At 36.0% G+C, this 14,848-nt stretch overlaps 1 protein-coding gene across 7 annotated transcripts in view; it reads left to right on the forward strand.

Annotated features, from left to right (window-relative positions):
• MAP2K4 (mitogen-activated protein kinase kinase 4) overlaps positions 1 to 14,848 on the forward strand; it is a 108,642-nt gene that overhangs the window by 74,353 nt on the left and 19,441 nt on the right. For 4 of the 7 annotated variants that reach the window (XM_080678091.1, XM_080678093.1, XM_080678092.1 and 1 more), the window contains one exon: positions 13,160 to 13,279. In XM_080678091.1, the coding sequence (XP_080534217.1) occupies positions 13,160 to 13,279 (120 nt within the window). Of the gene's footprint in view, positions 1 to 3,036; positions 3,079 to 13,159; positions 13,280 to 14,848 lie in introns of all 7 variants that reach the window. The other 3 variants (XM_080678090.1, XM_080678088.1, XM_080678087.1) reach the window with 1 other exon arrangement.

The following is a 14,848-nucleotide window of genomic DNA, read 5'->3' on the forward strand; positions in this document are numbered from 1 at the left end:
GCTAGTACCATGCTGTTTTGATTACTATAGCCTTGTAGTATTCTTTCATATAAGGTAGTGTGATACCTTCAACTTTGAACTCTTAAGCATTTTAAATGCTCATTAAAAATACCATTCTCATTTTGAAAATGTTTGGATGTGCTGGAACTGGATCACAAAGAGTATAGCCTTGGGGTTTTTATTGTAGTTATTGAAACTTAAAATCAACTACGTTATAAGACAGGACTGAATGTATACTGGCTACAAGTATGAAATCTTGTGATTGGAGAAGACCTCAGAGGTTAATCAATTAATTCTCCACCCAACCCTAAAATTTATTTATTTATTTGTGTGTGTGTGTGTTCTTAATAGGTAACTCTAGTAACTGGAAGAATACTACTTCATGATAAAGCCTGTTTCTTTGTTCAATTACTAATTAATCACTGTTAATTCTAGACTTGTAGTTTCTTCTTCCTCCTGTCCTTGTACTTTTTATGACTTGAACATTCATATATTTTTTTACCCGATACATTGAATTTCTTAGCTTACTTCACTATTTCACATTAGTATGCCATTGTATCTGTATATAGTCATGTATTCGGGTACATAACTGTATCCTGGACGTAAGTATTACATCAAGTTATTCTTTTAGTAAGGTCATGAGTCTGGAACTTCTTTAGGTTGCACGGGAATCTTGGTATCTCTCTCCCCTTCTTCACCAAGCCATAACTTTATTCTTCATAATCACTAAATCCTTTTTCAATCTTATGTAAAAGAGTTGTTATTTAGGATTGGACTAGATCTTCTCTCCTAACTAGATTCCATAGTCAGCTTTTCCAGTGCTGTGTTCACTAAAGCCTCCCACTGGCTCATCTTCACTGAAATTCACCTCCCTAGTGCTTGAACATGCCAACTTAGTGCTCCTCTTCTTTTATTTAATCCTTCATTTAAGCAACATTTAAATATCTAGCCCCAGGCTAAGTAGTGTGGAATTCTGATTTCATGAAAAGAAGGCAAAGTACCAGTAAGTGATATCCACAATTGAAAACTTACTGATAATAAAACAAAAAGCTTTTTAAGGTATAAGCAAAAAGAATAGGATCTGAATGGTATCCTTATGGTTTCTCATGAATAGCTGGATAAAATTCAGTTTTACATCTCAGGAAGGTCGAAGGGAGTTGAGATAAGCAGTTATAAGCACTAGCATCTATTGAATGCTCTATCGTTTACACATACATTATCATCACAATGGTCTCAGGGAGTCTGGTGGTATTATGCCCTTTTTCCAGAGAGCAAACTGAGATTTGAGTACTAATTTGAAAAAAGTCACATAGCCACTACGTGCCAGAGTTGGGAATTCAGAGACAAAGTTCTCACTGTTCAGTCATTATATACCACAAGTGGTCCAGGGATGAAGAACTTTCAGCTTAATTTAAAATATAACCTTTTTAAACATTACAATTTTTGACTATGATAAGATGAAATCTTAAGAACTATACAGTTAAGCTGTATATAGTCACAAAATGCCTAGAGTGAACTTAAACTTCTCCCTCAAATCATAGAATAGAAGAAATAATAGGTACATTCTCAATAATAAAAAATGAAGTTTTAGAAGCAGAAAGTTCATTTAAAGAGTGCATAGTCAGCCCTATCTGGTTTGACTCAGTGGATAGAGCATCGGCCTGCAAACTGAAGGGTCCCGGTTTCAATTCCGGTCAAGGGCACATACCTCAGTTGCAGGCTCAGGCCCTGGTTGAGCCTGTGTGGGAGGCAGCCATCAGGTGTCTCTCTCATACCAATGTTTCTTTCTCTCTGTCCCTTCCCTTCCCTTCCACTCTCTCTAAACAAACAAACAAACAAACAAACAGACAATAAATAAATAAACATACATAAATAAATAAATAAATAAATAAATAAATAAATAAATAAATACATAAATAAATGGAAAAACATCCCCTGCTAAGGATTAACAACAACAAAAAAGTGAGCAGTCAAAGTTTGTTTTCTCAAGTTACAAAGGGTAAAAATATTAAACAGATTTAATAAGGGTTTAGAGAAACACTTTTCTTTCAAGATTGATTACTTAAAAATAAAGATCTCTTTTGGCTACATGACTTTCAGTTTCAGTAACAGACCCAAAACTCTGGGTTTATGATAGGAAAGAATGGAAGTATTTGTGCAGTCAGGACGTTTTGCCTTACATCACTGTGTGAGAGACACGTGCTTTTAATTCTGTCACTGTGAGAAACCCTCCAGAATATTTCACATAATTTAGTGTCCATAAGACATCAGGTTTTGGTATGGTTCAGTCACCATCAATCAAGGGGCTTGTGAAAAGGTATTTTTCTTCTTATAGCTACTATGTAGAGATTAATCTTGCTATTGGGTAATTTTGAGCCTTTGTAAGTTCTTATAGCTTTATTTAGAGCAGTGAATAAATAATATTTATTACTGAAGTTGGTAACTTATATGTTGCCATTGTTTCCAACCATGTATACTTCTTTCTAGGATGGACCTAAACTCAAATAAAAAGCCCCAAGTTCAACTTGGATTCGATTAAGTAAGTTATTAAGACATCCAACTGCACAGGTTTCTAAATTCGTTTTCAGGCTTTATAGACTGGGAAAAAGAGCTTGGTAGTATTGAAAAATTAAAGTAACTTTTAGTCTATAATTTACTTATAGGCTTTTAATATATAAATTGCCAGAATTTAATAGCAAGGAAATCCTTAGGTTGAGGTTGGCGAAATTCTAGTGTAGGAAATACTGTTCTGAGTAAGTTGTGATTATAGAAGTTCATCAGATTATATAAAAGTGATATTAGCTGAATTTAGTCACCTTCTCTTTTCTACTCCTTCTTCTCATGTTCTTCTTTTTCTTTCCTTCCCCCTTGCAAGTTATAAATACAACTTTATGGAGCTAATGTTGACACATGATAAACCATACATATTTAAAGTATACAATTTGATATGTTTGGACAAATGTATGCACCTGTACAGTTATCACCATACTCAAGATAATGAACTTCATCACTCACAAGTTTCCTTGTGTCCCACAGGTAATACACACTTCCTTTCTGCTGTCAGCATCCTCAGCAACCGTAGGTCTGCTTTCTGCCACTATAGATAAATTTGCATTTTCTAGAATTGTGTGTAAATGGAATCAAACAGTATGTACTCTTTTTTAAAGAAATTTTCTTATACTCAGCATAATTATTTTGCAGTTCATGTTGTGGCATGTATAAATAGTTTGTTCCTTTTGTTTGTGGAGTAGTATTAGTTTTCCATTGCGTGGGTACACCACAGTTTGTTTATTCATTAGGGTTGTTTCCAGTTTTTATCTATTACAGTAAAACTGCTGTATTTGTGTACAAGGATTTTAGTGGACGTATGATTTTGTTTCCCTTGGGTTAAATACCTGGAAGTGGGATGGATGGATCATATGTTTCAGTTTTTAAAAAAATGGGCAAACTATTTTTAAAAGTGCAGTTGACTTCTGAACAACTTGAGGGTTGGGGCGCTTACCATTGAAAATCTGCATATAACTTTTAACTCCCCACAAACTTAACTAGAGTTGTCCCTCAGTATCTGCAGAGGATGGTTCTAGGCACTTCACCAGTACCCAAATCCAGAGATGCTCAAGTTCCCTATGTAAAATAGCATAGAACAATGCATGCAATCGGTGCCCTGCATTCTCAGATGCCCCACTGCAGATCCAGAATAACTGTTTTCCATCCGCAGTTGGTTGACTAGGAGGATATGAAACCAGGGATATGGAGGGGTGACTGTATATTGAAAAAAAAAAAAAATTCTGCATTTAAGTAAACCTTTGAAGTTCAAACCCATGTTGTTCAAGGGTCAACTGTAGTTGCATTTTCAGCTTCCAGTGGTAGTGGATGACTTTATTTCTTCCACATCTTCTCAACAGTTGGGGGTGTCTGTCTTTTTAATTTTTAGACACTCTAATAGACTTAGAGTGGAATCTCATTTCATTTTTAATTTTCATTTTTCTTATTTTCTTACTATTGAGTTTTGGGAGTTTTTTAAAAAAATGTTATTCTGAAGACAGGTTTACTATCAGATATATGATTGCAAATGTTTGTCCCCCATGTCTGTGTTTTATCTATTACACATTTTAAGTGGTTTTTAAAAAATATATATTTTTATTGATTTCAGAGAGGAAGGGAGAGGGAGGGAGAGAAACATAAATGATGAGAGAAAATCATTAATTGGCTGCCTCCTGCACGCCCCCTACTGGGGATCAAGCCTGCATCCCAGGTATGTGCCCTTGACCAGAATTGAACATGGGACCCTTCAGTCTGCAGGCTGACACTTTATCCACTGAGCCAAACCAGCTAGGACTTAAATATTTATTTTAGAAAGCGAAAGTTTTTAATGTCAATGTAGGACAACTTGTCTATCTTTTTCTTTTATGCATTGTGCTTTTGGTGTTGTATCTAAGGAGTTTTTGCTGAAGTCAAATTTTCTCATGTTTCTCTCTCATAGTTTTATCGTTTTAGACATCACAATTATATTATCCATTTAGAATTAGTTTTTATGTGGTGAGATGTGTGGATTGATGTTTGCTTTTTTGCATTTGGATATCCTTTGTACCTTTGCCAGAAATCAGTGTGTGGGTCTATAGTCTGTTCCATTCATCTGTTTTGTCTCTTTTTGCACCAGTTTCTGACTGTCTTAATTAGTCTAGTTTTATAGAAAGTCTTGAGATCATGTAGTACTTACTGGTCTTTAAAATTCATTTTTCTTAAAAAATAAGTTTTAGCTATTTGAGGCCCTTTTTGTTTCCATATAGATTTTGGTATCTGCTTATCAGTTTTTACAAAACAAATCCCCAGAACTGTTGATTGGGATTATTTTGAATCTATTCATCTGTTGGGAGAGTATCAATATTTTAACAGTATTAAGTCTAATGACCCATTAACATGGTATTTTATTTCATTTATTTACATCTTTAAAACATTTTCCAGCAATATTTTATAGTTTTTACCATATAAGTCTTTCACATTACTTGTTAAATTAAGTATGTGATATGTTTTGATGCTTTAATAAATGAGATTTTAAAAAGTTATTTCCTCTTATGTTGTGACTAATATGTAGAGATACAAGTGATTCTTGTTTTTTGTTTTTTCAAATTTGTATCTCCAACCCTGACTTCTCCCCTGAACTCTAGACTCGTACACCTGCCTAACCAATAGCTCCATTTGGATATTTGATAGGCAACTAAAAGTTAAGATGATCACAAATTGAGAACTCTCAACTTACTACCTCACATCTGTTCTTCACTTCCCAAACCCTCATCACCCCCAGGATTTATCTCCACAATTGATCCTATCAGCCTAGGTACATAGGCCAAAAGGTCAGGAGTTACCTTGATTCCTCTTATTTCCTTACATTCCAATCAGTAAGTTCTACTGGCTCTACCTCCAAATTATACCCTAATATTTAAGGTGGCCTTCCTTATCTCACTGCTATAATCCTGGCCCAAGCCACAGTCTAACCAGTCTTTCCTATCCAGTCTTGCCCCTCTAGGTTCATTCCCATGCAGCAGAGTGATTTAAAATGGTAAATCAGGTAACCTTACCCCCGGAGAATTGCACTGAGAATAAACTTTGCACTTTACTTGCAAAGCTTCACACTATCTGATTGCTGTTTACCTCTCCTTTATGCTCTGCTCTTTGCCTACTGTGTTCCAGCAACAGCAGACGGCAACCTTCTTTCCATTCTTAAATAGATAGGAACAGGTAAGCTAAGCTCAGTCAGGTTCTTACAACTTCACACTAGCTATTACCTGTGCGTTGAGTGCTGTTCCCTTGGACAAAAAAAAAAAAAAAAGAGAGAGAGAGAGAGAGAGAGAGAGAGAGAGAGAGAGAGAGAGAGAGAGAGAGAGAGAGAGAGAAAGAGAAAGGAAAAGGAAAGGAAAGAAAGGAGAAAAGAGAAAAGAAAAAAGCTGGCACCTTGGCCGGTGTGCTCAGTGATTAGAGCATCACCCCACACACTGAAGAGTCTGGGTTTCAATTCCCAGTCAAGGGCACCGTACCTGGGTTGCAGGTTCCATCCCCACCTGTGGGAGGTAACCAATCGATGTGTCTCTCTCACGTGGATCTCTCTCTCTCTCTATTCTTGTTTTTTTTTTTTTAAATCTTGTGTAGTGCAACCTTATTAAACTCAATGAATTCTAGCAGCTTTTTGTAGATGTCATCACATTTTCTACATAGATTATCATGTCATCTGTGAATAAAGAGCCTTTATTTCTGTCTTTCCAATTTGGGTCTCTGTCTGTCTGTCTGTCTGTCTGTCTGTCTCTCACTTGCTCTTTCTCTCTAACACACTCTTTTCTTTTTTCTTCCTTCACTCCCTTCCTCCCTACCTCTATTTTTGTTGTTTTGTTTTGTTCTTTTTCTTTTGTTTCTTATTGCATTAGCTAGATCCTTTGATGCACTGCTATTGAATAGAAATGGTGAGAGTGGACATCCTTGTTATATTTCTGATCTTAGGAGGAAAGCATTCAGCCTTTCACCATTAATTATGATGTTAGCTGTAGGTTTTTCATAGATGTTCTTTATCTGGCTGAAGAAGTTCCCTTCTATTACTAGTTTGTTGAGAGGTTTTTTCAGGAACGGATACTAGAGTTTTGTCAAATTGTTTTTATACATTCTTGAGATGATTGTATGCTAAAATTTTCTTTTTAAAATATGTTAAGTTACATGGATTGCTTTTCAAATGTTAAACCAGTCTTGTCTTTCTGGACTAAAACCATGTGATTATTATGTATTATTTTTTATATATTGTTAAATTTGCTAAAATTTTATTTAGAAGTTTTATATACATCCCATGAGAGATACTCATCTGTAATTTTCTTATAATGGTTTTATTTATTTTTTTGCTTTGTATCAGTATAATGTTAGCCTTACAGAATGAGTTGGGAAATATTTCCCCATTTTCAGTTTTCTGGAAGAATTTATGGAATTGGTATTATTTCTTCTGTAAATATTTGATAGAAATCACCAATGAAGCCATTTGAACATGGAGTTTTTTTGTGTGGGAAGATGTTCAACTACAAATTCGATTTCTTTCAAAGATAGAATTCTATTAAAGGTATCTGTTTCTTCTCGAGTGATCTTAGGTGGTAAATTTCCTTGAAGAAATTTCACCCTTTCATCTAAATTGTCACATTAATTGGCATAGAATTATGATAGTCCTTTATTTTCACCTTAATATTTGTAGAATCTATAGTGATGTTTCCTCCCTCTCCCTGTCTCATTCATGATGTAGGTAATTTGCACCTTCTCTATTTTTTCCTGATTAGTCTGGCTAGAGGTTTATCAAATTTATTTTTATTTTATTTTTAAAATTTATTTTTATTGATTTCAGAGAGGAAGAGAGAGGGAGAGAGAGTTAGAGTTAGAAATATCAATGATGAAAGAAAATCATTGGTCAGCTGCCTCCTGCATAACCCCGGAAACCCGGGCATGTGCTCTGATCTGGAATCGGGCGTGACTTCCTGGTTTATAGGTCAGTGTTCAACCACTGAGCCACACCCGCCCAGCTCAGATTTATTAATCTTTCAGTGATTCAACATTCAGTAACATTAATTTTCTGTTTTCTAATTTATTTTTTTTATTCTGGTCACACATTTTCTTTTTTTCTACTTATTTTGGTTTATTTTGCTTGTTTCTTAAGGTTGTTCTTTTTTTAAAAACTATGAAATATTTCAGACCTACAGAAAATTGCAGGGAATAGCAGTGTAGCCACACCACAGATTAACATTTTGGCATATTTGCTCTTTTTTGTGTTTGAATTATAGATACAATAGAAGTCGCCATCCCATTTCCCCTTTTAATCTCCCAATCTAAACACTACCTTGAAATTAATGCTTCCTTCAACTTGTTTTTATTTAGGCTTTCCAAATATGTATTTTCCCCCTAAGTAATACATAGTATTGCTTTATATATTTTCAGAGTTTACCTAGATGGAATCATCCTGTTTGTATCTTCCATAGCATAGTTTTCAGAATTTGCCCCTGTAAATAGAGATCTCTAATACAGGGTGGGGCAAAGTAGGTTTGCAGTTGTGAGTACACAAAACAGAGTTTATTCTTGTATTATTTCCCCTATGAACAACTGTAAACCTACTTTTGCCCCATCCTGTATAGATTTAGATTTGGTTAATTTATTTGACAGCTTTGTAATATTCTGATGAGTAAATATACCACTTTTTAAATGTTTAATAATTTTAATGTTGGCAGTTTCTAATTTTTTGCAATTATGAAAGTAAAAATGAGCTTCCTTTTGCATGTTTCCTTGACAACTTAGGTTACAGATTCTGTAGAATCCATACCTAGAAATCTAGTTGCTAGGTTAAATGATAATATCTTCAACTTCAGTGGATGTTGTCGTATTTCTATGTTATACTAACTTATATTCCTAATAGTCAGAATGATAATTTCTCTGTCAGGAATTGAATTCAGTTGTCAACACTGGAGACTGATAGTGGCTTACCTAGTGCAGTGGTCAGCATGTGGCTCTTTGGCCCCTTGAGTGTGGCTTTTCCACAAAATACCACGGCCTGGGCGAGTCTATTTTGAAGAAGTGGCGTTAGAAGAAGTTTAAGTTTAAAAAATTTGGCTCTCAAAAGGAATTTCAATCGTTGTACTGTTGATATATGGCTCTGTTGACTAATGAGTTTGCCAACCACTGACCTAAGGTGTGGTTTTCATGATTAAGATTGCCTCATGGTCCAAGTTGGCTCCTAGAGTACAGCTGTCATGGCCACAGGTGGGAAGAGAAGAAGGAAGAACTAAAAGGTCTGCCCTGGAATCATCAACCCTTTGTTTTGACATTTCATTGGCTGCCCTACTTTCCATGGAAGACTGGGATATGTGGTTTTATCTGGGCACATTGTACAGAACAAAGGGTGGCATGTTGGGTAGGGGCACTTATTGTCACAGGTCTCATTGCTAGTATCTGGTACTATTAAATGTTTCATTTTGGGCAGTCATGTGACTTTGAAGTGATATCTCACTTTTAAAATTATATTTACCTAATCACTGGTGAAGTACAGAATTTTTTGTGTGTTCAGGTTTTCTTTTCTGTGACTTGCCTCTTCATATACCTTTGCCATTATTCTATTAAGTTTTGTCTATTCATAATTAGTTTAGCATATGCTTTATTATCCATGGTATCCTTTGTTTCTTTACATCCAAATAGATGTTCTTGTCTTATTTTTGAACTTTTGGTATGGTATCCTTTATCATAGAAAAATATTCATTATAGTGGAGTTAAAGTTGACAGGTCTTACTCTTTGTGATTTATTCTTTTCACATATGTACGTGTATGGGAAGAAATTTTTTCCCCACCCTGAAGTCTTAAAATATTTTAAACGTTTGCTTTTCAAAAGTTGCATTTGGGAGTTTTTGTATTTTTGTTTGTGACTAATTTGAGGTAATGACCTAATTTAACGTTTTTGTGTATGGAAGGCTACTGTCTCAGCAGTATTCCTGGAATAGTCCATCCTTTTGTCACTGCTTGCTTTGCTAAATCTGTCATAAATCAAATTGCCTAGGTGCACGAGTTTTTAATCTGATCCACTGGCATATTTACCCTGCCCCCATATTAATACCACCATCTTTTATTGTGAACGCTTTATATAAAGGTCTTTGTCTAGTAGATCAGTCCCCCTTTTTTAAAATTGTGTGAACTATGCGTGGCTCTGCTTTTCTACATAAGTTTTAGGATAAGCTTGCCCAGGTGCCTGATAATTTTGATTAGAATTTAACTAAATTCTTAGTTTACTTTGAGGGGAGTTTGGCATCTTTATGATTTTGAGTCTTCACATTTGTAAGCATGCTTTTCCTCTGTATTTAGTCAGATTGTTATGTCCTTTAGTAACATTTCATACTTGTTTTCATAAACGTTTTGCTTCTTTTGTTAGGTGCTTTATAGGTTTCCTTTTTATTGTTAGTGGTGTCTCTGTAAACATTTTTCTAAGTTGTTACTGCTGATACATAAGTATGTTATTAGTTTTATCTAGATTTTGTCTTTAGGAACCCTTATCTTGATCTTAGTAGTTCAATTTTTCATTGTCCTCCGCCTTTCTTTCAGTAAATCCACATTCAGTAATTTCTGCTTTTGTAATTTGGTCACATGGCCATTTTGCCTTTCATGTGAACATGAGAGCTATGCTGCCATCCCTGGTTTTTGAGGAAGCTCAGGCCATTCCTTTTTATTTATTTTTTAAACGTTGCCTATTCTCAGTGATGGCCAAAAGGAACTACCAGAAGAAATAAGAAATTTACATTAGGTTATGTGCCTTAGAAACCATAGACATCTTCCTCTCTAATGCTAATTGCTCCTTTTGCCTGCTCTTCTCATCCTTAGTCCTTAATTTACTTCTTACCTTCACTTCTCTGGTTCCCATATTTTTCTTTTTCTTTTGATTGCCTTTCTATTTTTCCACCTGTCCCTGTCCTCCCTTTATTTTCTTAGCTATAGTTTTTACCACATACCAGGCACTTTATTTTGTGTTTTGCATATGTTAGCTCATTTGATCTTTATCATAGTTCATTGAGGATGGTGGAGAGATCCCATTTCCTAGATGAGGAATTGAGGAGCCCAGTCCTATCTAATAAAGAGGGAATATGCTAATTGACCATCACAAAGATGGTGTTGCCCACAGCCAACAAGGAGGGAATATGCTAATTGACTGCCACACCCTCAGAGATGGCGGCACCCACAGCCACAAGATGGCAACGCCCAGTCCCCTCAGCCCCGCCGGGGCAGCAGACACGCTGCACGGTCGGGCCCATCCCCAGGTGGATGTGGCCGCTCCATGCACCTGCCTCCGAAGTCCCCCAGTCCCCTCAGCCCCGCAGCCGCCCAGGGCCGGCCCGAGGCACAGGCAAGCCTCAGATGTCGGCTGCCTAGCCACCCAGGGCCGGCCCAAGGCACAGGCAAGCCTCGGATGGTGGCTGCCCAGCTGCCCAGGGCCACCCGAGGCTCAGGTAACCAGGGCCGGCTGAGGCTTGCGCTGCTGGCAATGGCAGCAGCAGAGGTGTGATGGGGGTGTCAACTTCCCCTGATCGCCAGGTCACCTCCTGCCCCTGAGGGCTCCTGAACTGTGAGAGGGGGCAGGCTGGGCTGAGGGACCCTCCCCCCTCCAGTGCCTCTAGTCTTATATAAGCAGAAAGTAGGAGAGTCTGGGTACTAAGTCAGGCCTGCAGACTCTAATATCAGAGGTTTTTCTGCTTCACTACACTACTGATATTCAATTATTTCCTTACTGTTTTTCTAAGCAGATGAGTTAAGTGTAATAAAAATTCTAGTAAATCTATTGAGATAATGTCTTTAGACTAAATTAATTCAAGTGTATGTTTTGAGTGAAGGGTGTTACTAAATCTTTTGTGAGAGTCATTCTGTAAAAGCACTCAAAATAAAAAGAGAGAGAGAGAAGGACTTAAAAAAAGAAATAGAAGTAAAAGTTCATGTCAAGTATGCTTTCCCATAAGTATTCTGCGAAGCTCTGGGCTACATGCGTGCTCCAGCAGGTGCTCCTGTTGTGAGAGCGCTGTGCTCACCTCAGTTCATCGAAACATAGGCCCTCTCTCCTTACAAGGTCGGTGTCCTTGCATTGTAGGTGTTAATAGGAGAAAGGATTCTGTTTATGGCTGTATCACTAATAGCAGTGTTGTTCTGGGCAAGCCATTGTACTTTTAGGGGCATTCATCTCTAATCAATGTAGGTCAGGTGTGAGGGGAAGATTAGTGGTGGGAAATCTCGGAGGGTACAGCTGGATCCATAGATTAGTGACAACATACAAAATCATTTTCAGGTAATTTTTTTATATCATCCTGATAGTTGTTTTTACTCTTAAAAGGCACTTCGTAGTACTTGTTTATGTATGCAAATCCTTTTATCTATATACATAAAAGCCTAAGTGACTGTCCGACTGGTAGGGACAGACGCTCAATGCAGGAGTAGAAACCACAGGCATGGAAACATGGAACAGACTGATGAATCTCAGAGGGAAGGGGAGAGAGGGGAGGTCAGAGGGCGGGAAGAGATTAACCAAAGATCTTATATGCATCTTAGAGGCCTGGCGCACAGCCTGGCCTGTGCCCTCTCGCAATTCGGGACCCCTTGGGGGATGTCAGAGAGCCAGTTTCAGCCCGATCCCCGCAGGCCAGGCCGAGGGACCCCACTGGTGCATGGATCTGTGCACTGGGCCTCTAGTAGTGTTATAACCATGGTATTACTTAGGGTCTACATTTTGCTCATGCATACCTTTCATGAACTGTATCATTTTAAAATAATTTAATTTTAGATAATTCCTTTAATGATGTACCATTTCCTCTTGTGGGATAGTTCAGTGGTTTCTAGTTTTTTGTTTTTGTTTTTGTAATTTCTGGACTGTTTCTTTAAGTTAGATTCCCAGTCATGATTCTGTCAAAGGGTATAAAAACTTCTATTTCTCTTGTTTTATTGTCCAGTTGCCTTCAGACTGTTTTAAAACACTCTATAATGCTGCCATCAGTTTTTGAACTATTCAGTTTAATTATAGCCAGCATTCATCCACTTAAGGAATGTTCATTGAGCCCCTGTCCTGGTGGAGTGTAGGGAATGTAGATGAAAAACATAATAAAATAAATAAGTTATATTTTATATTAAAAGATGATACGGGTCATTCAAAGAACACCAAGGCAAGGCAAGGGGATGCTGAGAGTGGGATGACTTTGGAGGCATTGGGTTTGCTTTATGTATTTTCTTCTGTCTCTCTTTTTTATTTTACTTACTTATTAAGAAGTTTTTATAGTATATCAAGATAACTGTAATCTATTTTCTTTGTTAGTGAGAATGAACAGTTTTCTGCGTTTTCTATTTGTATATTTAATTATGGCAATATTTGAAATTCTTATAAAGCTCAAAAGTTTTCTATGTAAGACTGTCCCTGCCCTTACAATTAAGAGTGGGGAAAATTGGGCAAATCAGTTTGTGGTTAAGCATGAGGAGAATATTCTGTCCAGAGCTTTAATAAGGAACCAAAAATTTCTACAAGATTTTTTTTTTTAATGAAGATTGCTTTTTTGTTAATTGTATTTCTGTTTTAAGTGAAGGAAAAATGGTATGTAATATGATGTATAAGAGTAACATATTTGTTATTTTATAGGGTGACTGTTGGATCTGTATGGAACTCATGTCTACCTCGTTTGATAAGTTTTACAAATATGTATATAGTGTATTAGATGATGTTATTCCAGAAGAAATTTTAGGCAAAATCACTTTAGCAGTAAGTACCTGGTTTTCAAATTGTTCGTTCTCTATGTGCTCATGTGAAGATGCTGCTGGCATTTGAATGCATATGCCCAGATGTGCTTCACAGAATGTTACTGACTTTCCTGGAGGATCACTGGTAAAAGGACAGAGACTGAACCACTTCTATGGGGCAATTGACACAATCATAAAGAACTATTTTCAAAATGTGGTCTGTAAGTAGTACAAAATCACAATCAAATCACAACCACATCGTAAGATTAGAACAAGCAATTTTCTGTTCCCTTTTCCACTGTTGGTTTACCTATTTTTAAATATGTTGTATTATCATGCTTATGCCTAAACTAATCAGAATCACCGTGGTCTCCTTGAAGTCTCTTAATTAAAACTCTTTGTGGTTTAAGAGTTGGGCTATCCAGACTAAACTATTTAAATGTTTGACCAGCAATTTCAGTAACCAGCATTACTGCGTATTTGGTCAATTCACTTTTACCCAAGTACCAAAAAGAAAAGAGGTACTTTTTTACTTACGTTTTTATAGTATTGAAAGTGGGGTCATGATTATTTCCTTTCTTGCTCTGAATCTTTTAGTTGACAAAGGTTGTTCATAATTATTTTTTTCAAAAATAATTTTCTGTGATAGAGTAAAATTAATAAGATTCTTAGAAACCCCTGAGACTCTGATCACGATCTGGTTTGGTGGATATGTCAACTAAATTTTATAGGAAGCTGTAAGATACCTAGTTACATGTAATTTCCTGTCTCTTCCTTTCCTGCATCCTCAATATCCAGCATAGGTTGTCTGCCCATTGCATTTTATCCTACTTAATCACTAATGTTTAATGTTAAAATATATAGTTTCTGAATTGTATATTAGTTATAAGAGATAGGTGTGTATGATTGAAATTTTAAAAATTACATTTCTGGTCATTATAATCTTAAGATTCATAGGTCTCTTGTTAATGTTTTAAGTTATTTAGCTGACTTAATGCTTAAAATTAAATGTTTAATGAGCTAAATGTTAAGATATATACCCTCACATATATTTTATAAAAAGAAGCAGAGTTTTATTCGAAACTTTGTTAATTATTCTGACTGGTCTAGGAAATTTTATATTGATCAATTTAGTCATCTGTCTCCAGTATACCAAAGCCAATATTATGTTGGAATTTGTTAGTATTCATAGAAACAATAGTAGCATAATGAAAATAGCTAGTGAGTATTGAATGTTTATTTATATCAGGCCAAGATCTTACGACATTTTATCTTCATAACAACTCTCTATGGTAAATAGTATAACTTGTTTACAGATGACAGATCTGAAATATGGAGAGATCGAGCAATTAATTTGCTTTGAGGTTTATATAATTTTCACTGGTAAATGTTTTAAGCCCAGGCAGCCTAATCCCAGAATCTTGTTCTTAACCACTATACAAGGTGATTATGAAGTTAGAAAACATAGATAAAATTATTTTATTGTATAATGCAATATGTGTAGTATATATATACTAATAAATAATGTATTTTTGCCTATGTTTCTAGTCTTGGTGATCACCTTTTATATTGAGCACAACATTTAAAATTA

Source organism: Plecotus auritus (genome assembly GCF_963455305.1).
Source record: "Plecotus auritus genome assembly, chromosome: 7".
Lineage (NCBI taxonomy): Eukaryota > Metazoa > Chordata > Mammalia > Chiroptera > Vespertilionidae > Plecotus > Plecotus auritus.